The sequence below is a fragment of the Enhydra lutris genome, unplaced genomic scaffold (genome assembly GCF_002288905.1).
Source record: "Enhydra lutris kenyoni isolate GAN:26980312 unplaced genomic scaffold, ASM228890v2 scaffoldscaffold2, whole genome shotgun sequence".
NCBI classification, from domain to species: Eukaryota; Metazoa; Chordata; class Mammalia; order Carnivora; family Mustelidae; genus Enhydra; species Enhydra lutris.
In genome coordinates, this window is record NW_019154086.1 from 22,661,724 (window position 1) to 22,685,057 (window position 23,334).

Consider the following 23,334-nt stretch of genomic DNA (forward strand, 5'->3'; position numbering starts at 1 on the left):
ATCGTCACTGAAACTGTTAAGTAATATATATTGATGGTTAGTGTTTTAACTTCTCAGGTACTTCCAGAACCATTATGGCAGTTCTACCCAGAGGTGCTCCCTCTTCTTGGGTCTCTATAGGTAGCTACCCCTGTGGGCTATTGGGCTAAGTTGTTTAGGGCATTTCTGTATTTATCTAGTATTTTGAGTCACTACCTGAAGGAAGGGCGGTTTACATTGCAGAGCTTCTGTTTGATCCTCTAGTTAGTGAAGAGGAGTGAGAAGTTTTTTTTGGTAACTAGAGTGATCTTTGCGTACATAAGGAAAATGGATTTTATTCGAATCTTGACTTTAGAAAATAGTCATATAGAATATGAGATTCTGATAAAATGAACTATTGGAATTAATACTGGAGCTATCTAATTTATTCATGTGTAAGAAAAATTAATTTGAAAGAAAAGGAAATGGCTATGAATGGACTGGTAAATCTTTTCTAGAAATAAAGGCAATGATTCTCACCAGATGACATCTAAAAAAATATGTGGGTTAGTGGCCCAGAATTAGAACGTGTTCCCAAATGTTTCATAGTTGGTTCAAGAATTAATTGTTAAAACTGAATTGGAAAATGAAATGGCTAGATGTAGCAGACTGAGAGATACTGTGTCAGATTGTCAGGTCTAGTTCTGGAATTTATGATCTAACATTATGGTATCAAACTTTTTATAAAAATTATTTCTGTCATGTTACTTAAAAACAAGTGTTCAGAGATAATAGGCTTTTAGGAATTGTGATAGTAGGTCTCCTCTTTGATAGAGATATCAAATCTGGGGCTTGGTTTAGGAATGGAATAAAATAATTATGCCTTCAAATGTGAAGTGTTTGGTTGAAAAGAATAAAATACTAGCATTATTGTCTGACATTCCAGTGTATTAATGTAACATCTAAAATAAAATACCTAGGGCTGCCTGGGTGGCTCAGTTGTTAAGCATCTGCCTTCAGCTCAAGTCATGATCCCAGGGTCCTGAGATCTGGCCCTGCTTTGGGATGCCTGTTCTGCTTCTCCCTCTCCTACTCCTCCTGCTTGTGTTCCCTCTTTCAGTGTCTCTGTGTGTCAAATAAATAAATAAAATCTTTTAAAAAAATAAATAAGAGACCTAGTCAGTTAAACATTAATATTTAACCGTAGTTCAAACATAGATTTTTCTATAGATCTACTAATGGGGAAATTAGAATTTAGTTTGACTCTGTTTTTTGTGCTATACGGATTTAAAGATAAAATGGTTATGAAATTAATCTTAGAGAAAATAGTATCAGAGTAAGGATGAATGTTTAACTCTGGAGCTAAATGATATACTTAATTTTGTCCACAGTGTATTGGAAGAGTTAAAAAACTTATACATTCTCACCCTAACATAACATCCGTAATAGTAACAATGGTGGTCTGAAGTCAACTTGTAGAACAGATTTTTAGGTAGTATCCTTAGATAGCATCCTTACATCTGGGAAATTTTAGTACTGTTACTCCAGCTCACAAAGGGAAGTTATTTATGGCATTTTGGGAGTTTGATGCTTGCTAAACTTAATGAAGCTGTGCCAAGACAGCTGAGAAAGAGGTAGTCTTATTTAATCAGCTGCTGCAGAGTTCAGAGTCCAAGTATATTGCGTGTGTTGTAAATGTACTGTCAAATAGGTCTCCTGGTTACCTTATGGAATAATGAGTTTATAGAAGTCTTGTGACAAGTCTTAAATCAGGTTCTCATGTACTGTATAACTTTCTACTGATTCTTTGCGTATGGAGGAGAAGAGAGGTATAGTTCAGTTCTTCATTCCAGGAAAAGATACACCATGAATCATCATTTCCTGTGACTTTTTAGAGGAATTATTTTAAGGTGAAGTATAATTTCTGAAAAAATCTGTATTGTGTTTTGAGATAGGAATAAAAAATCTTGCAACCAAATATAAATTTTAGATCGCCAAGGTTTATAGGCTTGTTTATAAATGATACAAAAATGGTACTTCTGAGTAAGTAATTACTACTCTATTCAGAAGCATCCAACAGTTATTTCTGCCAACTCAGCAGAATATACAACTCTTAATTTTTTCCAACAAGCAAATGAAATCTGGGAATATTTCTCCAACTTCATATACCTTACTATCCTTTTTTTAATTAAAAGAAAAAAATCAAACCCCCAAATTGAAGCATAGTAAACATACCTCTCCATAGTGAAGGCATGGGTTTTACCTGCAGTCCTATCATCCAAAGGTGATCATAGTTAATATCTTGCATAAGAATTACTGCTCTGCCCCTTACTCTAGGCTATGTAGTCTTATATTTCTTTCCTTGTTTATAAACTGATGATAAACAGTAATATATTTATTTCTCATAACTCTGTAAAGTAAAAGACTTAACATATTGTAGTACTGAGACTAGTACCAGGAAGTCTTTGGGCAATTTTCTGATCAATTGTGATCATTCCCTAGACTTTCACATTCTAGTAGGCAATTTTTAATGAAACATTTTTATAATAGGTGGCTCTCCTTACCTTTTTTGCTGGACAACTTGGCAACCCCAGAAATAGATTATTTTAGAAACAGTTACTGCATTTAATATGTTTAAAACACATTACTGCATTTGTCTTCTCTGTGGCAGCACAAAAGTTAATAGGTGGCCTCTTGAGTCTATCTACTTACCTTCTAGCTTTTTTTTTTTAATCTGACTTACTCATTTTCATTTGAGTTATAAGAGATGTACCTTTTATTCTTGTGTCTTTTTTTTTTTCTTTTTTTAAGATTTGTCTATTTATTTAAGAGAGAGAGAAAAAGAGCGTGCACACATGTGCAGGAGGAAGGGCAGAGAGAGGGGGACAAGCAGACTCCCATGCCCAGCTCTGCTAGGGGCTCCATCCCGGGACGCTGAGATCATGACCTGAGCTGAAATCAAGTTGAATGCTTAACCAACTGAGCCACCGAGGTGCCCTGTTTTCTTGTGTCTTGGCCCTGTTTGATTCCTTTTAAAGAATAGACTCAATAGTTTTTGTGGGGAGGGGAGAAGGTTGTCAGCATGGAGAAATCATTACTGATTTTGAGAAAGCAAAATTTATAGATAATTCAGAACTAACTAACCTCATTATTTTGAACTTAAGGAAGGAATACTTTCAAAAGATTTTATGCGAGACCTACAAAACTTAAGTAACCAAGGAGTTAAATGGATTTTTTTTTTTCAGTTATGGATGTAGGAGTTGGGCTTGATAACTAGAAAATAAAGTAGTGATGAACCGGTACCTTTGGAGGGACCAATGCAATAAATGCACTCTGATTGGAATCAAAATTTTGTGTAAGCTTTTGAAATATTTTTATAAATATTATGGAAAGTTAGATTTGACCAAGTTTACAGTTAATAGTGCTGTCAGAAGCTATCCAGTATACATTACAGGAGGAGCTCACAGAACAGAATAGGAAGAATGTGTTGTGGGGGGGTGAGAGCCCTGCTGTTAAGTTCATTCAGCCTATCTTTCTTCTAGCTGGGACTCCAGGAGGCACTTTCCTTACTTTTTTGGTGAAATGAGATTAGGTGCCCTGTTCTCTTGTGCTTATTCTCTTTTTTCCCTTTACCCTTTTACTGGTGCCATGGAATTCATAGACGGCTGAGGCCCGAGGAAGGCCTCTTTTTGTCCAGATACCCATTAATGCAAGGTGTAATTGTATGTTTCTTCCTCCTCTTTTGAATTCACAATCAAATACTACTAAGAAATGATTGCATTGGCTCTTTAAAGATACCCTAAGCAACAGCTGTTACCTCAAAAGCTTAAAAAAATGACTGTATTGGGGTGCCTGGATGGCTCAGTGAGTTGAGCCTCTGTCTTTGGCTCAGGTCATGATCTCAGGGTCCTGGGATCTAGCCCCGCATTGGGCTCTCTGCTCAGCGGGGAGCCTGCTTCTCCCTCTCTCTTTGCTTGCCTCTCTGCCTACTTGTGGTATCTCTCTGTGTCAAGTAAACAAATAAAATCTTTAAAAAAAAATTACTGGACTAATTAGTGGAAGTATTAGAAACAAAATGGAAATTCTTTTCTGTTCTAAACTCACATAAAAACTTTACTCGTGCATGTGTTAACCAACCCTGAAGAAACCCGTAAGTGGGCAAATGGCCCAGGAAGGTGATGTTAAGAGGCTGTGTTCTTCAGGGACCAGTTCAGATCTCACCTCCTAAAGACTTTTTTTTTTCTACTTCAGCTGACAGTGATCCCATCAGTTTCCATGTAGCTGCTTACTTAAAGTCATCTTCTGGGATTCCAGGATTGTAATCCATTTCTTTGTATCTCTCACACTGACTTGCACATGGTAGAAACTCAGGAATTTGTTAGTTCTTAAGTAGTTGAAGAGATTCAGTGAGGGAGTTGATGCCAGTCTGGAAAGGGTGAATTCGGGGAGGCAGGGTAGCATTAAGTGGCATGTGCACAAGTTTTAGAGCCCTACAGATTTCTTATGAATCCTGCCTCTGTACGCACTAGCTGTTGAATACTAGGTAAATTTATACAAACTGAATATCTGCCTCTATAAAATAGAGATGATGATAACTAGTTATAGATTGTGAGGATGAGATGATCTCTGTGAAAATATATAACAAAGTTCATTACTGCTGCTAAGTAAATGATAATTGTTAAGATACTGCCAGAACCTTACACTGTCATGAACGGTAAGGTGGATGTGATTTTATCATCAAATCATCACTAGTTAAAGATCTAACAGGGAAGCACTTTTTATTAGGGAAGATAAAAACATATTGTGCTAAGTATTACAGGCTGCAAATTATAAATAGATTTAAGAATAATTTAGATAAATTTATGGATGAGAGATTAAGTTCAATTCAAAAAGTAGATAGGTGCCTGTATGCCTGGTGCTCCCTGGGCAATGGGAGTATCATATGCATAATGAAGCCTAGTGGATTTACTGCAGGATGTGTGGATATATAATGTATCCCAGAATGACTCCCAGCAGAGTTCTGGTTGAGGTGCTTCACAGCTCACGGATTTGATTTAGTATATGTCTGGCCTTTCCCTTTCTTTTCTAAGACACACATATGTAAACTTAATCTAGAAATCCAATGTCTGTCTTGGCTAATTTTATTAGTTCTTCACGGACTATTCTTGGCCTCTTTTTACTTCCCTTGACCCTTTGACATACCAGCCAGGGCAGTACAGAATGAGTTAGTAATGCTGATATTTGGAGGTACACGTGTAACTCAGACCTTTGACTTGTTGAAAGAGGTCAGAGTGTGCTGTAAACCCAAATAAGGAAATGGTTCCTATCAGAGTGGAAACATTCATCCTGTCTGTCTGCCTCTCCCTCCCTTACACAACAAGAACTTGAGATCAGAAGAGCTGTATTACTATTTTAATCTTAAATAGGATTCATTACAATTAAATGAATTCCATAGAAGATGAAAGTTTTTCATTTGTGGCAGCTTATTTTCACAGGGGTTTTGTTGTTGTTGGGGTTTTTTTTGTTTGTTTGTTTTGTTTTGTTGTTTTTTTTTTTTTTTTTTTGCTATATTTTCCTACCTGGTCCTCCTCTATCTTCCCTTTTATCTACTAAGGCAGTGTTAGATTTTACTGGATTTATAGAAGCCAAGTTTAAAACTGAGTTAAATGGCCTATTATTTATTTTTGGAGATAAAGTATTTATCTTGGCACATTTTGTTGCTTTTTTGCTTAAGGTGCATAACTTGTAGGGAGATAAGGTTCTTGACATTTCTGTCTTGTTTAGAAAATAAAGTGATTTAATAAGGTGTAGGCCATTCCTTAGATATATATGTGTATGTATGTTGTTTGTAAAGGAAAACTTACATTTATTGCCTCAAGGGGTTGAAAGGAATATTTATTGCAAGGTATGATATGTTCATAAGATTTTTGTGAAAAGACTCCACTTGCATAAAAATCGTACAAAAGTTAACATTGTTTTTGAACATTTTAATATTGTCCCCAATAAAAAATACATGCATTGAGTTTTACTGAGTTAATTGGCCCAATTTTTAGGGACTAAAAAAATTGGAATTTAACTGAAGGTAGTTATTTTAAGCCTAACATTTAACTTTTCAACAAATGGATTTTTTTTTTTTTTTGGTTCTCTGAAAAATGAATTCTGTAAAGTGTATAATAAGGACATGTATCTTTTTTTTTTAAAGATTTTATTTATTTATTAGATAGAGAGCACAAGTAGGCAGAGCATCAGGCAGAGGCAGAGGTAGAGGGAGAAGCAGGCTCTCTGTTGAGCAGGGAGCCAATGTGGGGCTCGATCCCAGGACCCTGGGATCATGACCTGAGCCGAAGGCAGAGGCTTTAACCCACTGAACCACCCAGGCGACCCCAGGACATGTATCTTTCAGAATTGTAAACCTCACATATTTTATATTAAAACTAAAAGCTTTGGGATTGAACTTTTGATTCAGTATTTTAGGTAACCTTTCTTAAATCCAGATAACATAGAGGACAGATGATCTACAGTCTTTATTACTGTCAAACCTTGTGTCAGTGCTGTTTGCTAATTAAAAAAATAGACTAACCTCAACTTAATCCCTGGCTGAGGGATTGTAAAATAATTAAAAAAGAGTAAGGTAATAAATACAAAGAATCTTAAATAATAAATGTTTTCTTGGTGTTGGTCATTTCTATTCACCCAATTTGCCATATACTGGCAACAGAGCATTGAGAGTTGGTCTTGAACCCTATTTTCAGTAATTGAAGTAAATATGTTTATTCTTTTTATAAGAACTTGATATTATTTTGCATTCTGTGCTCATCTTAAATACAATTTTAAGGTAGAGTGTGTCTTGTTTTTAAAAAGAATGAAGAATTCATACATCCCTCAATTTCTCATGGTTTCTAATGAAAGTTTTAGATGACCTTTGTATTTGAAGAATTAAGGTGATTTAGAATAATTAGCAAGTATTTTTGTTGATCAAATGATGGATGTATCAGAGTTATTACTATAGAATGGAATATCAAAAATGCACCTTTTCTAAGGAAATTGGTACTAATAGTGATTTAAAATTTATATTGCAGCTAGAACGAGTAAACCTGTCAGCAGCTCAGACACTGAGAGCAGCTTTCATTAAGGTGAGGTGCAAATAATTTATTATGATTAAAATGTATGTTGTATATAAATCCGAATATCATATAAGAATTGCCACTTTTTTTCCTTTTAGTGAAAATCTCTTTCAGCTGTTTTATGTCTGTTTTAGTGTACCCTGTAAAGCTTAAAACACTTCTCAGAAGTGAATTAAAACAAATGCTGTTTCCTTAGCATTCATCTTTTTGTCACTTTGTGCTTTGAAAACTGACTTCTTTCGAGTTTTTTCTCTTTAGCTTTAGAGTATATTTTTGAATTTCTTTTTCTGTTATTTGACTTGATAAAAATTTTTGTAAAATTATAACTCAAAAAGATGTTTTTCATATTGCTTAATTATAGAACATAAGAATAAAACAGTATTTTTGATAGGAAAACAAGACCTGTGTGGGAGTCAGATTAAGGATACCTTGCAAACATCCAACCAAGTCATTCAGAGTGAACTTTTTGTTATCTTTAGACCTGAACTGTTTGATAAATACTAGCCACATGTTGCAGTTGAGTACTTAAAATATGGCTAGTTCAAATTGAGTTGTACTCCCAAGTATAAAATACACACCAGATTTTGAATACTTAGTATAAGATAAAGAATGTAAAATAACTCAGGAATAAGTATTTTATATTAATTGCATGTTGAAATGATAATATTTTGGATGTACTCTTAAAATGATTTCATGTATTTATTTTTACTTTTGTAACATGGCCACTAGAAAATTTAAAATTAACAATGAAATTTGTTGCTTGGGTTATATTTCTATTGGACAGCCCTATTATACATACTGGGTGCATTCTTTCATATAAAACTTTATCCATTCCCTTTCCTTTCCCAGTACATATCATGGTGCCTAAAACTTCAATTTTTATTTACTTACTGTGTTTATGTTCCTGTCAATAGCTAAAATAACTTATATTTCAGGTATTTTAATGTTTAAATCTAGAATAAATTTATAATCAAGTTTCATTGGATTAAAACTATAAATCAATCAAGTTTGAGTTCTTTTTATGACACAGATAGTTTATTAATACCACTTTTAACTGCTAGTACTGATAATGTCACTAGACATCTGTCTTACTTTACCACGAGAATTTACATTATATATATTATATTAGAGTTATTTTGGTGTGATTAATACTCTAAAATGCAGTTCCTGTGTATACATACATAGTAGCTTTATTAAAATATGTTCTGACAAATCATTGGGTTAATGAAGAGAATGAATGAATTAACACCATCAGTTTTTTTTCTTTTTTCTTTGAGCTTCAGTGTGGCTCTGGAATGGCATATTTGGTTATTAGGGAAGCATATTGAAAACTATTTTATGTTAATTTGCTGAGTATTTTCTTTGTGGCCAGAGAAAGGAACGCAGGCAACCTATTGCACAATACAGTATTGATATGGAAAAGTCAGTTTTTAGCTTTTTTGATAGCAAGAACAGAGAGATTACTTCTGTGGATCATCATAAGGAGGACTGTCTGAAGTAGTAGATGATATCCTCAATGTCATTTCTAAAAGAGAGAAAATAATGAATTTCATTAAGCTTTTTCTTATAATGCTTACATCTGATGTTTTAACAATAAAGTACAATTTAAAAGCAAACAATATATTTAAAGTATGTGGCTGTGATAGATCTAACATATGGATAAATTTTATTACCCATGGCATTGATTGATAATTGGGGAAAGTGGAAGTTATTTTGAGAGGAAAACAAATTAGTCAATTTTGCATTGATTTATTTTTATTATATTTAATTTGTTAAATTTCAAATGGAATTAAAAGGGTATGCATTAAAAAGATGATTTTTGTGTTCCTAAAACTACCAACTTATTTGCAAAAAGATTTTAAAACCCTCACCAAAGGGCGCCTGGATGGCTCAGTTAAGCATCTGCCTTTAGCTTAGGTCATGATCTCAGCTTCTTGGGATTAGGTCCACATCAGGCTCGCTGCTCAGCAGAGAGTCTGCTTATCTTTCCTGTGCTTCCACCACCCTCCCACCCCCCACCCCCTCCACCTTGTACTTTCTCTTTCTCTCAAAAGATAAATAAAATAAATGCCTCGCCCACCCATATATCCCTACTAATATTCCTAAAATATATGTCCATATTTGTAGTTCTTTGACCACAAGTGTCATTTATCAAGGTAATTTAATATTTATTTTTATTATCATGAGAAAAAGGATTAAAATTATTTTCCCCAAGATAAAATATTAATGAATATTATCTTTTAAGATATCTATTCACTTTCTTTTCCCATCTGGAAAGTTCTGATAGGTTGTGCTGTTGAGGATCATTGAATCATGAGCTTGGATGTTACTGCCACTGGGGGATAGTTTTCTCTCACAGTTGGATTCTTCATAAAAATTGGGTCCCCACAGAATTCAAGGTTGTTTTCTGGGAGAAAACCTGAAGGTATAGATAGTTAAAAGTCATCAATTTAAGCACAGATCTATTTATTTTGTCAGTCAGAGGAATTGGGTAAATTTAAGGCTTTTAAAATGAAAAGTAAGTAGCTTAATTAGGATTTCAGCCAGAAGATACTAAGACAGTTGTTCCCAGGCTAGGTGCTGAGGCACCCTGGGGCCCTCAGCAAACTCAGAAGAGTACCATGAGTTATTTTAAAACTTTAAAGGAACACAACGATATTAAACGTCTGACACTGTGAACTATGCTAGCTTGAGGTAGTTTGCAATTTCAGCATATTAGATTGGGCTACATTCCTTTCAGTGATGTCATATTTTTATGAAATTGGAATTTTAGCCATTGCTATGATAAAAAGTAAGTACCACAAGAAGATCTGTGTCCAATAGGAAATGAGGCTGGCAGGATCCAGTTTAATACCAACATTTGAGAAATTGCGTAGGGCCCAACAAGTGAATGCATCTCATTAATAAGTAATTATGGTTATTTAAGAAAGAAATAAAATGTTTTTCTTTTAATTTGTGTATTTTTTTTAAAGATTTTATTTATTTATTTGACCGAGAGAGATCACAAGTAGGCAGAGAGGCAAGCAGAGAGAGAGGGAAGCAGGTTCCCCGCTGAGCAGAGAGCCTGATTCGGGGCTCGATCCCAGGACCCTGGGACCATGACCTGAGCCGAAGGCAGAGGCTTTAACCCACTGAGCCACCCAGGCGCCCCAAATTTGTGTATTTTTTGAGGACAGTTGTTATGACACAAGTACTTACTACTAAGTTATTTGAACCTAACTATTTAATACACAGCCAGCCACTGTTTTCTTTGCATGAAAAACACTTGTGTGAGAGACCTCCGTGTAAGAGTTCTGTAATGCTCCAATTTTGGCAGTTTGGGGCTCCACACCAACTTGGTGTTGAAAACTTTATCTCAGGCTTAGCATTTAATGATGTTAGCAGTTTATTATAACTTAATCAGAGAGATTATTTTTCTCCTGGTATATTTTGTAAGCACATGGAGGGTACTCCCCTACCTCATAAGATGATGCATTATATAGCTAATTTAATGCTACTTAGAGAAAGACGATAGACCACTTTATCAAATACTGGCTTATCTAAATACTGTATATAGTTTTGTGGCCGGTCACCAAATTAATAATGCTGACACCATCTTAACCCATATTTGTACAACTTTTCCTTTAAGGTAACTCTTGTTTTTAAAAAATAGATTGTATCTTAAGTATATTCATGGAAGGAGAAATCAAAACAGGTTATAAAGGACATGGAATTCAGTAGGATACACTTTATTGTTATTAATCATCTATCAAAATGATTTCCTTGAATAGCATATGACAGCAGTTAAAATGATCCCAGGATTGAGATAAATGTGAATATTTTCTTTTCCCATTCCATTCCAGAACCTTTCAGTTTTTGATACCTGAACCCTAATAAGAAACAAGATGTTATAATGGAAAGAGCAGTAGGAGCAGAAGAAAACTGGATCTGCCATGATACCAAAATGGAATTGAAAAGGCAGACGTTAAATGTGCTTGACACATATGGAAACAAATAGATTGCTGTCTGACTAGGATCATAAATTATGTTTCTATTTGCTATTTAATATTGGGTAAAAAATATAGGAAATCTGGGTGCCTGGGTGGCTCAGTGGGTTAAGCCGCTGCCTTCGGCTCAGGATCATGATCTCAGGGTCCTGGGATCGAGTCCCGCATCGGGCTCTCTGCTCAGCAGGGAGCCTGCTTCCCTCTCTCTCTCTCTCTCTCTCTGCCTGCCTCTCCGTCTACTTGTGATCTCTCTCTGTCAAATAAATAAATAAAATCTTTAAAAATATATATATATAGGAAATCATCAGCATAATTAAAATTTTCAGGCATCCTAAAAGAAACAACATTTTTTAAAATAATAAAATGGGACAGAATTACTGGGGAAAACCCAAATCTGAAAATTAACTTTGGTAAACTCAGAACTTTCTGTGTTCAGTCTTGAGATGGCTAGAAGATTTTAGTGCCCTAGTGAGAGTAAATAACAGAACTAATGCAAACTCATCTGTGAAATAAGCTCAGGAGGTAGCAAAAAGATTAAATGATGTTCTGTAAATTATTCTTGCTATAAAAGGAGATATTCTTGCTCCAGAAATATAATAGGAAATGAAAGTTGTTATGTGGGAAAGTGAAGGATGATATAGCTTAAATAAAACCTGCAAAAGAAATCCTGTGTTTCTGTTTTCATTTTTGTTTTTCCTGACATTCTGTTCATTTAAGTTCAAAGAATCTGCAAAGTATTGGTAAGATGAGTTATTGCTTGATCCTCTAGTTGAAATATTAGCTAATGAAAAAAAGCTGAAAATCCTTAGTGTATTTATTTTTTTATTTTTTTATTTTTAAGATTTTTTTTTTTTTTTTTTATTTATTTGTCAGAGAGAGAGAGGGAGAGAGAGCAAGCACAGGCAGACAGAATGGCAGGCAGAGGCAGAGGGAGAAGCAGGCTCCCTGATGAGCAAGGAGCCCGATGTGGGACTCGATCCCAGGACGCCGGGATCATGACCTGAGCCGAAGGCAGCTGCTTAACCAACTGAGCCACCCAGGCGTCCCATCCTTAGTGTATTTAAACTACTGAACAGAGTAATTGATAGATTACCAAAATGTGTATAATCTTTATTTCTATTTTTGTTACTAGTTTGATTGCAAGTGAGAGTAGAGGAGAAATAGGAAATGTTAAGTACTTTATGTTCAAATGGCAAATGGGACCATGGCTGTAATAAGTCACCGATGTATAAGTTCTTGACAAAACATAAGTGAATGCCGTTGCTGCACCTACTTTACCAAGATTTCTGCTGTCATAAGTTGATTACTCTAAGAAGTTCCCAGCAGGTTCTAAACAATTATGTTTTGGCTTTAAAATGCTGATTGAGCTTCTGTATTTTAAAACTAGCTTTCTCTTCTTTATAGGCTGAAAAAGAAAATCCAGGACTCACACAAGACATCATTATGAAAATTTTAGAGAAAAAAAGTGTAGAAGTTAACTTCACAGAGTCCCTTCTTCGAATGGCAGCTGATGATGTAGAAGGTAGTCAGTCTCCTACAATTTTCTTACGGCTGTTGAAAAGCACTTCCTCCAAGTATTTATTGGACAAATGGGTCTTCTGCCCTTCCCCTCTCCTCCCCTTTCTTACTGTTACTGTTATTATTGTGATGATAATGGAGGAAAGAGCTGTATAAGTTATTTTTGTTTTCAAGTGAGATTTCAAGAATGTGCAGAAGATATTAGTAGGTTGGGTTTTGATATCATGAGCCCATTACATATTCAGTATAGAGGTTTTTATTAAACTCTTCCCCCTTGATACATATATACAATACATATTGTCATTATATTTGTTATGAATGTTATTACTTCAAGGTTTCCTTGTGAAATACAGCTTCAGAGGCCTGATAAATTTGATTTAGTCTATCTTTTATTTATTTGTTTGTTTTAAGATTTCATGGAATTTCCATTTATTCCAAATTGGAAATGTTTAGTCTTTCATCTTCTGATACTTTTACTTGGGGAGAGCCATAATACTTTTTCTGAGCTAAGTCGAACTTTAATGAATTCTGCCTTGCAGCCTTGTCTTTCCTTTCCTTTCCCTTTCTTTTCTCCCTCCACCTCTTTAACCAGCATTGGGAATTTGTAGACTTGAATTTGGCAGGGAGTTGCATGATGGTTTTTATTTTGTATTTATTTTATCAGAGTATATGATTGAACGACCAGAGCCAGAATTCCAGGACCTAAATGAAAAGGCACGAGCACTTAAACAGATTCTCAGTAAGATCCCAGATGAGATCAATGACAGAGTGAGGTTTCTGCAGACAATCAAGTAAGCAACTTTTGGCTTTGGTTCTTCTTTTCTTGAAAGTACTTCAAAGGAACCGCTCATGCGAGGTGTTTTATTTTGGTATGACATTAATATTAAATTAAAATATTAATTTGAAATCAGACTTGAAATTTTTAAGTGCTGCATGTTGATACTAACTTCTAAGCTGTGGTATTTGGCTTTAGAGTATGATAACATTTCTTAGAATGTTAATATAAAAACAGTGAATGAAATGTATAAAAATTGGAATATAGTTTGAACTAAAAAATAATGCAAAAAAATTATAGTATTGGTAACAGGATACCAGTACTGTTTTTGTTTCAGAAATGGCAGAAGTCATTAGAATAAGTAATGTACTCTTAGGCTTGAATAGCATTTTTAAATATTAGCCAAATTGTAAATCTCCAAATCCTAAACCTTTGAGATACAGGTTAAATAAGACTGAAAATACGCATGGGGCTAGGAGGCTGACTGGTGAGGAGCCGCAAGAAGGGTCTTCCTTAAGCGGTGGTTCTCAAATCAGGGGCAGTCTCCTCAGGTTAAAGAGGGTGGGAGACTGAGGGGGAAAATCCATACATAATTTCTGGATGAGTAAAGTGTCTCAATTTTCTTCAGCCTCACTGGGTATAATATGAAGAAAATTGTGAATAATTGAGTGGCACTAGCAGTACAGCCTTTTGCACAAGTAGAAATTGAAAGATTTAGCACAGGTTTTGTTGTTGTTTTTGAAAGAGGCTGCATCATCATACTTCGTATCTTTAAAGAATGGAAAGAAGTTCACTTATAGTAAATATTAACATCCATCTCCTAGAAACAGTATTTTTCGTAATTCACGTTGCAAAATGCTATTTTAGCTAGTTTGGGCACCTGTTTTGAGTGGTATAGGGGGCAGACAATCTCACTTTAGGAAGCAATAGTTTGTGATGGGTATGCAACCCAGCTATTAAGGAGCAACCCTCCTCTTTTAGGTCTTCTGATTGAGAACCTGAAAGTACGAAAAAGACTTTTTTCATTGCCTAGCTAAAATTCATGTCATAGAGAACAAATCCTGAGGTAAATATTTTACCCTTATAGGAAAGCCTCAACTTCCTTTAACTATTTTTAATATTGGAAAAAGGAAGATAGTCAACTGTTTATGGATTTTTATTTTTAGTCTGATATAAAGTAAACATGTTTAGCTCATAAAAGGATAAATTGCCAGTTATCTGAAGCATAGTTGTTTAAACAACTTATTTTTAGAATTTTCAAATAATAAGATTTTGTTTTGATGATCATATATTTGTTTATGATCTATGCTACATTTCTATGAAGATCTGACATTTAAAAAATAATATTTTCAGCAAATTTTGCCTCAGGTCATGAAGGAAAGGTTTATTGAATCAATGCCATCTTAATAGCAGTCACTTATTAGAATTACGTTCTCATTGCTTTTTTATACATTTTACGTATATTAATGGATTATATAACACTGCTATAACTGGTGAAGAAATTAAGTAACTTTTCCAAGGTCACAGAGCTGGTAAGTTGGTAGATCTGGGTTCATACCCAGGCAGACTCACTCCGTGGTCTTCTCTGCTGCTTCCCACTCTGAGATGAATAATGCTGGTCTGACTTAGCGATTAAAGAAAGTTTCAGCTATCTGGAAGATGTGTGATAAAGGATATCTTAATATAGAATGCCAGTAGGTGAGAGAGAGAAGAGTGCTATGGTTGAAGCTAGGCTAGATATGGTAGGCCCAAAGCCCTCATCCTGCTCCTTTAACCATCCTACCCCTCTGGGGGAGTCCCCAGGGCATCTCTGTTAAACCCATTGTGGCTTTAGAGAGATACATTTGAAAAACACTGTATAAACAGCCACATTTTAATCATAAGGAAGTTGAGGTCAGGAGGCCAAGAGTCTTGTCCATAGTCATTGACAGAGGCCAAATTAGGGGCTTATCTCTCATTTATGGGGCAGTAGTAATATTTCAGTTCTGTTTTCTGGAGTGCACGCTGCACAACTGAGTTGAGAGTATTGGCAGTTAAAATTTATTTCTTAATCATTTTAGGAGGTATAATTGGCCCTGGAAAGTTTGTTGATAATATATATTTATGAGACCATGTGTAAATTAACATAGATAGGTAAGGTGTAATTATTTGTATCACTGATATATACTGATATATTTTGCTACATCTTGTCCCCATGGTTAATTGTTTAACAAATTAGTAGATAAAATTGCACCAAAATAAAAAATGACTTATCCTTCAGGCACAATATACTGTGTAGTTACTGTTTTTTCTTTAAAATATTTTACTTTTTCAGGGTGCCTATGTGGCTCAGTGGGGTTAAAGCCTCTGCCTTCAGCTCAGGTTATGATCCCAGGTTCCTGGGATTGAGCCCTGCATCGGGCTCTCTGCTCAGTGGGGTTAAAGCCTCTGCCTTCAGCTCAGGTTATGATCCCAGGTTCCTGCGATCGAGCCCCTCATCGGGTTCTCTGCTCAGTAGGGCCTCTCCCCCTCTCTCTGCCTGCCTCTCTGCCTACTTGTGATCTTTGTCAAAAAAACAAACAAACAAACAAACAAAAACTTAAAATATTTTACTTTTTCATATATAAATATATATATTTTTCATATATAAATATATAGATATAGTTATCTTCTTCATTTACTTTATAGCAGTATTTTTCAAGAAACATGTATCAAATACTTATTATCCCAAGTACTGTATGTGATTTCATAGATTATATTAAGGAGAAAAAAGATTCCTGTCAGGTAACAAATATCTAGGTATTTTTGTGTATGTTAGCAGACCTAGGTTTGAATTTCCATTCCCACATTTAGCTGTGTGATCTTGGGTAAGTTGCTTAGCTTCTGTTATTCTAGTTTCTGCTTATAAAGATGAAAGTAACAGTTTTTTAAGAACTGAGAGGACATACATAAATTTAATTTATAGGGTTTTTTGGGTCTTATACATTCTAATGGATGACTAGTAGAGACTTGTGAATTAATAAACCAGAAAACCATGCATTTATCACTGTTTACAATATGTATTTGCATATTCATGCTCTAAAATCCACCAGAGTTTCGTTTTCCTGATGGCTTCAGAGAAGCTTTTATAGAGATGTCCAGTCTAGACCTAACTAAACACACAGCATAGGACTTTTCTTCCTTTAGAATGTTCACATAAATACATGTTATATAAATTTGGGTTACATGATTAGAAAGTCTACTATTGCAATTTTTTGATAAAATGTATGTTTACATTTCCTCTGATGCCTGTCATCTTCTCTTTTGAATGTATGTTTCCCCAAAGTTGCAGCATAAAAGCTGGAAATTGCTAAAATTTGGTCCTGCTATACCCTACTGTCTGTCCCTTATCGCAGAATCACTTAACTCCATACTGTTTATAATTACCCTATAGTTATTTTACCTTCAGGTTTTCTCCAATTCTTGATCTGTTTAATTGTCTGCAGTATTTTTTAGAGCTGATTATTTTCTCTTATAGGAAACAAACCCTTAGTTACTAATATAATTTAGCTTCCCTGCTACAGACCCTAGCACCTTAAGTGAAAATACTGTTCTGTGTACATACAGATGATGTAGTATCTGATATAAATTGCCACAGATTGTTTTTAGAGAAGGCCAGGCCTTGGGATAAACAGCCTGGGGCATTCTGTAGAGTTCTTTGTAAAGCTCTATGGCCAATAATAGATCAAACCTTAGTTCTAGGCTCTAGGATCACAAACACGGGTTTCCAAATTTGGTTCATCAGCAAAATCACCTGAGGGCTTATTTTTTAAGTTTTTTTTTTTTTTTTTTAAGGTGCAGACAGACAGATTCCCAATACTCATAGTAAGTCTGGGATACCATTTAGAAAACCCTTGCTTTTTTTTTTTTTTTTTTTTTTTTTTTTCCCCTTTACAGGTGAGTGAGAATTCATACTCTTTTGACCTATGGATTCTAGCCATTATTGTATATGGATACATGTTCATCTTGTCTATTAGCCCTGAAGCATATTTTTATAATCCTTTTTTAAAGCAGAATAGTATTCTGCAAAGTAGTTGTATATAAACACCTCACTGATCACTGTAGTTTGCTCCATTATATTCTGCTTTAAATGGGTTCATTTTGGATTTGAAGTACCTTCCAAATACTTAATTGTTGAAATTGTTACTTTTCTCATGTCATGGTCTTATGACATCATTTTATTAAGCAATGGTGAATTTATGCAAATCATAGCAATACAGGAGCCAACTTACTTGAAACCATAAATGAAAGGAACAATTATTTAAGTTAAAACTGCTATTCCTAAACAAAGTGGACAAATACCACTTCTATGTAATATTCATTGTCTTATTTAAATCTTTTAATGTTCAGCCTGATATCAGTGTTTGACATACAGGAGGTAATAAGTAATTATTTATTAAAATATTTAATACAAATGTGATTACTATTTCAGAATAGGCTAAAAATTTCTTAATACCCAAATCCTGTATACTTGTAATACATAGACATCCCACATGCATATTTACTAGAAATATACTGTGAAACACACACATACACACACAGAAATCTGGATACAGAGCTTTTGGTTTTTTTCTTTAGTAAAGCTGAAATGTTTCAGGTATGAAATAACTGAAATCTGACCTTTGTGATTAAAAAGTAATGAAAGATGATGTTTGGGATGGTCTAGTTTTATGTCTTAATAATTCATATCTTCACTCTTGAATTGCATTTGCGCAGCAGAAGTTTAAGTTCAGTTTGACCAATAAAAGTTGCTGTGCAGGTAGTAGATGAAAATTGAAAAGAGCATAGATAAAAAGACAAGAGGAGTTTAGAAAAAAAAAAAATGGATAGGGAGAACAGTCAACTCATGAGAATTACTGGTTTCTTCTCTTTATCTGCTTAAAAGGGGAGGAAGGTGTTGATACATATGTAGTCCAAGGATGATTGCTGAAATGGTTAAGGTAGAAAAATATTCTGATATTTCCTCTCTCAGGAATTTAAATATATTTTCCAAAGGAAGTAACAACAGCAGAGTTTTTTGAAGAGGGGTATAAGCATTTGTTAGAAGGTGGATGTGTCTTGGAAGAGCTATGTCTGAAAAGGAAATATTTCTTTTTAAACGTCAAAACTATGTAACTGGAAGTGGTGATAAATACAGAAGTGAGTTACATGTAATAGTAAAATTTTATATAATTGTTAACGAGATAGCAAATATAGAGAATATAGTAGCTTGAAGTCAGCTACATCAGAGAAAGGAAAAATATCTGGCAAAGGTGAGAAGCAGAAGTAATTCTTATAAATTTGAGTAAGTAATGCTGAATGAAATGTTACTGGTTTGGGAAGGTTGAAATTAGTTGCAGAACTTTTGGTCAGCAGTGCAAGAGAAGTCAGGATCCCAAAAGGGTACAGGCTAAAACTCCAGCCAGCCAACTAGTCAGATGTTTGGGCTTGATGCTGTGTTAGTTTGATAATTAATAGTGTGATTAGTAATCCTGGGGGCGGGGAATATATATATATAAAATACATACCCCTCTTCCAAATACAACTGATTTTAAGAAGATTCTTTTTTCCTTATCCAACAGGGATATAGCTAGTGCAATAAAAGAACTTCTTGACACGGTGAATAATGTCTTCAAGAAGTATCAATACCAGAACCGCAGGGTAAGTTTTGTAGAAGCCTTGTATAAGCTGTCAGCTAGATGTTGATTTACACTTAGTAGTTGCATTGAATTCAATACTAAGATGGTTTGATTATTGAAAAGAGTTTCGTATCATTAACCACTGCTTTTGTCTTTGAATTAAAATATGTTTAAGTAAATACTTCTAAAAATTCTAATTTGTAATACAAAGCCCATCCTATATTCTGTGTAACCTCTTGTCTTTGATTTTGGCTTTTATTATTTTCTTATTTAGTGTTTTTTTTCTTACTCTGATGTCTGTAGGCACTTGAACACCAAAAGAAAGAATTTGTAAAGTACTCCAAAAGTTTCAGTGATACTCTGAAAACCTATTTTAAAGATGGCAAGTAAGTAGTGTCATTTATCATCCTTTTTTATTTTAAATTAAATTATGTGGTTTTATTTAATACTAAAACCATATAAATTAAGCCCTTTTAGTATATTGTTCATACTCAAGTTAACTAATAACTAAGACGGTTGGTTGATAATCTAGCCATAACTTGTCTAGAGCAGAAGTTGGCAGACTTGTTCTGAAATAGACCTCATGGCAAATATTTTGATTTGGTGGGCTTGTAAGAACTACCCACTTCCCCTCTGCTCTTGTGGTGCAGAAGCAGTCATAGTTTGGAAAAAGTGACATAATGGCTGTGTTCTAATAAAACTTTATTTATAGACACTGAAATTTGAATTTTGTTTGATTTTCACCTGTTACAAAATACTTTTTTTTTTTTTTTGGGTCATTTAAAAATGTAAAAGTGTTCTTATCTGTAGGCTGTACAGAAACATGGGAAGTGAGATTTGGCTTACTGGCCTACAGACCTGAAACTGTGGTTCTCAAACTTTGGGCGCATCAGAATTACCTGGAGGGCTTATTACAGGATAAAATACACATTTTACACATGTACATATAATTGCTTTTGGAGCCCCTCTTTCCTTCTCAAATCTAGGGTGGACCCAAGAATTTGCGTTTCTTTCTCTCTCTCTCTCTCTCTCTCTTTTTTTTTCTTCAGTTTAAGAGAGAGGGAGAGAGAGCACGTAAACTGGGGGAGGGGCAGAGGGAAAGAATCTCATGCAGACTGCCTGTGGAGCCAGACTTGGGGCTAGATCTCATGACCCTGAGATCATGACCTGAGCCAAAATCAGGAGTCCAGTACACAACCGACTGAACCACCCAGGTGCCCAAGGAATTTGCATTTCTAAGAAGTTTCCAGTTAGTACTAATACTGCCGGGTGTGTTGAGAACTAAAGTTAAAGAAAGCAATGGTTGTTAGTCCCATTTGCACATTAGAATCACTTTGATTCAGTTTTTTAAAATTCCAGTGCCTTGGTCCCAACTTCAGAGGTCTGATTCAGGTGGTTTGGAGTGGGACCAGGGTTTAAGTCTTTTATAGAAAGTGTTCAGGTGATTTAAAAGTACTACAAAGGTTGTGACCCGTTTTTCAGAAGGAGGGAGACTTTCACTGTTGTTCTATAAGATAAGTAGTATATATAAAGGTAAATTGGATGTTTTTAGGTTTACATACAGTTATCTATAGAACACTCCAGAAAACCAAAAAAAATTATGTGTTTTTACATACACATTTTACACATGTACATATAATATATAAGCTGGTAGAGAGGCCATGTCTTCTATAGCATTTTGCCTTATAGAGAGTTTTTTAATAAGGTAGAATACTAGAAATCTGTGGACAAGACCATTTTCTGACAGTGCTTAAAGTCATAAAAACAACCTAAATAATGATTATTTCATGTATCATTGGCAGGGACATCTAACATTTTATCCTACCATTGAAGTTTAAGGATTCTTACATCCATGTCAAACATTACAATATTGTGATAATAATATTTAAAAATAATAAAAATACATTAGAAGATTCTGTTAATTTTCATTTTTTTAACAGTTCAAATAGGCTGAAATCTTTACATTTTTATTATGAATTAAAGGCATTGAACTACATTTTATTAGTGGTTTTGTTACTCTTCTGATACCTAGGGGAAATGCTCCTTGATGGCTTAGTTTAATAAGCTTGGAGGTGTGTTCTGAAAATAAACTTACATCTGTTTTTTTCTTGGTCTCCACTGCTAAACCAGAATAACCAAAACACATCAAAAGAATAATTTACATGATGGGATCATTATTTCTGATTCTAATTAAGAATTATCGTGAAATAAGCACATTGAAAAGTAGAAATTCCTTCAGAGCCTAATTTTCATTAATCTGAAGTTATGTATTCTACATATGGATTATTCCGGCTCCCGGTTACTACTTTTTCTCCATTCACTAGCTTCTTGATAATTATTTGTATATGAATAATGTGCCATTATTTTGGATTTAGTTTTGTACCTGTTTTCTTGAAACTGATAACTGTTAATAGAGCCTATTCTTTGAGCCCTCTTCCAATAAGGGGATGAATTTGCATAGGTACAGCTAATTCTCTCTGGTCCCTCTTTTCTGAGAATTGTCTAGGATGAATAAAGAAGTTTTAGCTATGATACTGAGAAACTGATTAGACCACACAGTGGGACTAGGGCATCAGTTCTTTATTCCAGTCACATGAAGATGGGCTGATAGGAAAAATGTGTGTAGCACAAAGTAATTTTTAAGAATATATTTTTATATATTGTTAGCTCTTAAATATTGAAATTACACGATTATTTTGTTTTAAAAGTAGATTTATTCTGAAAGTAGTTTAGAATTCTCATAGTTTTTTGTTTTTGAAAGAAGTTAAGAGATTGGAGTAAATCAAATGTAAAGTAACTTTTACAAAAAAGTAGTTAAGTTTTTCTTAAGTATTTGTTGTCCACTGATGTAGAGATTTTGAGGCTGAGTATAATACTGGAGCAGATACTGTTTTGGTAACTTACATTGAAGTCTGTTAGAGACTACATTTAAATCCTCTGTTTGGCCAGTTACTTGTTCAACCTCAGGAAATCTGGTTGTTGAGGCGCCACCTATTATTAGCATCCCATCAACACCTTATTGCCAGCCAGAACCACTAGGGGGCAGTAATTCCTAGATAGTTTCAAGTGATGCAGGACCATTCAGTTCCAAGCTGGTATAAAACATGATCCTCAGTACTAACTTGCCTTTTCCCCTCCCTCTAAATTGATTTCATTGTTACTGTTAGTGGATGGCATCAAGTATAAATGTTTTTAAAGGATGAATTTTTTGGATAAAATTAATGCTTTTTTTTTTTTTTTTAAACAGGGCAATAAATGTGTTCATAAGTGCCAACCGACTAATTCATCAAACCAACTTGATACTTCAGACCTTCAAAACTGTGGCCTGAAAGTTGTATATGTTAAGAGATGTACTTCTCAGTGGCAGTATTGGACTGCCTTTATCTGTAAATTTTAAAGTTTGACTGTATAAATTATCAGTCCCTCCTGAAGGGATCTAATCCAGGATGTTGAATGGGATTATTGCCATCTTACACCATATTTTTGTAAAATGTAGCTTAATCATAATCTCACACTGAAGATTTTGCATCACTTTTGCTATTATCATTCTTTTAAGAATTATAAGCCAAAAGAATTTACGCCTTAATGTGTCATTATATAACATTCCTTAAAAGAATTGTAAATATTGGTGTTTGTTTGACATTTTAACTTGAAAGCGATATGCTGCAAGATAATGTATTTAACAATATTTGGTGGCAAATATTCAATAAATAGTTTACATCTGTTAAACATTTCTTTACTTGAAAAAATACATATATATATATGAATATATATATATGAATATATATATATGATCAGAAGACCAAGATGACTTGGTGTAATGTCTAAAGAACTTCTAACGGGAGCTTACTAGCAGTTTATCAGATAATAAAGCAACAAGAATTCTATTTTTTGGTCCTTAATCACTCTGGGCAAAGGTAATGAATGGAACTATTTTTGTTAGTTAATATATATGAGGTACTGAATATTTTTGCAGCCTGTTTTAAGAGACTTATGAGAAAGAAATGGCAGTTTATAGTGTCTTCACACTATAATGTCACTTCTTGAACTCTATGACAGTATAAAATTAAGTTTTTCTGGTATTCTGGGCCCTAATAAGCTTTGTACCCTTTTTCCAAAAGTAGCCACAACTAATAGTAATTTGAAGCTATACCAATGCTAGTTGGTTTGAAATTGTCATGGGTGTTATAAATGTTATACACACTCTTTAAGTATATAGAGCTTTGTTTCACCAGAGAGAAGTTTTAAGGAAATATGTATCAAGTGACCATGTTAAGTGATTTCATTTTTCAATTATGATAAAATAAAGGGAAAATCAGGATTTGTTTATCTTCTAT

The 23,334-nt window shown here is 34.3% G+C and overlaps 1 protein-coding gene across 5 annotated transcripts in view; it reads left to right on the plus strand.

The window, feature by feature from the left end:
* LOC111148127 (programmed cell death 10) overlaps nucleotides 1-22,726 on the plus strand; it is a 43,305-nt gene extending 20,579 nt beyond the window's left edge. For all 5 annotated transcript variants that reach the window (XM_022504549.1, XM_022504557.1, XM_022504566.1 and 2 more), the window contains exons 3-8: nucleotides 7,038-7,091; nucleotides 12,473-12,590; nucleotides 13,251-13,377; nucleotides 18,941-19,019; nucleotides 19,301-19,383; nucleotides 22,245-22,726. In XM_022504549.1, the coding sequence (XP_022360257.1) occupies nucleotides 7,038-7,091; nucleotides 12,473-12,590; nucleotides 13,251-13,377; nucleotides 18,941-19,019; nucleotides 19,301-19,383; nucleotides 22,245-22,326 (543 nt within the window). In that variant the 3' untranslated portion in view covers nucleotides 22,327-22,726. The remainder of the gene's footprint in view (nucleotides 1-7,037; nucleotides 7,092-12,472; nucleotides 12,591-13,250; nucleotides 13,378-18,940; nucleotides 19,020-19,300; nucleotides 19,384-22,244) is intronic.
* The last annotated feature ends 608 nt before the right edge of the window (nucleotides 22,727-23,334 follow it).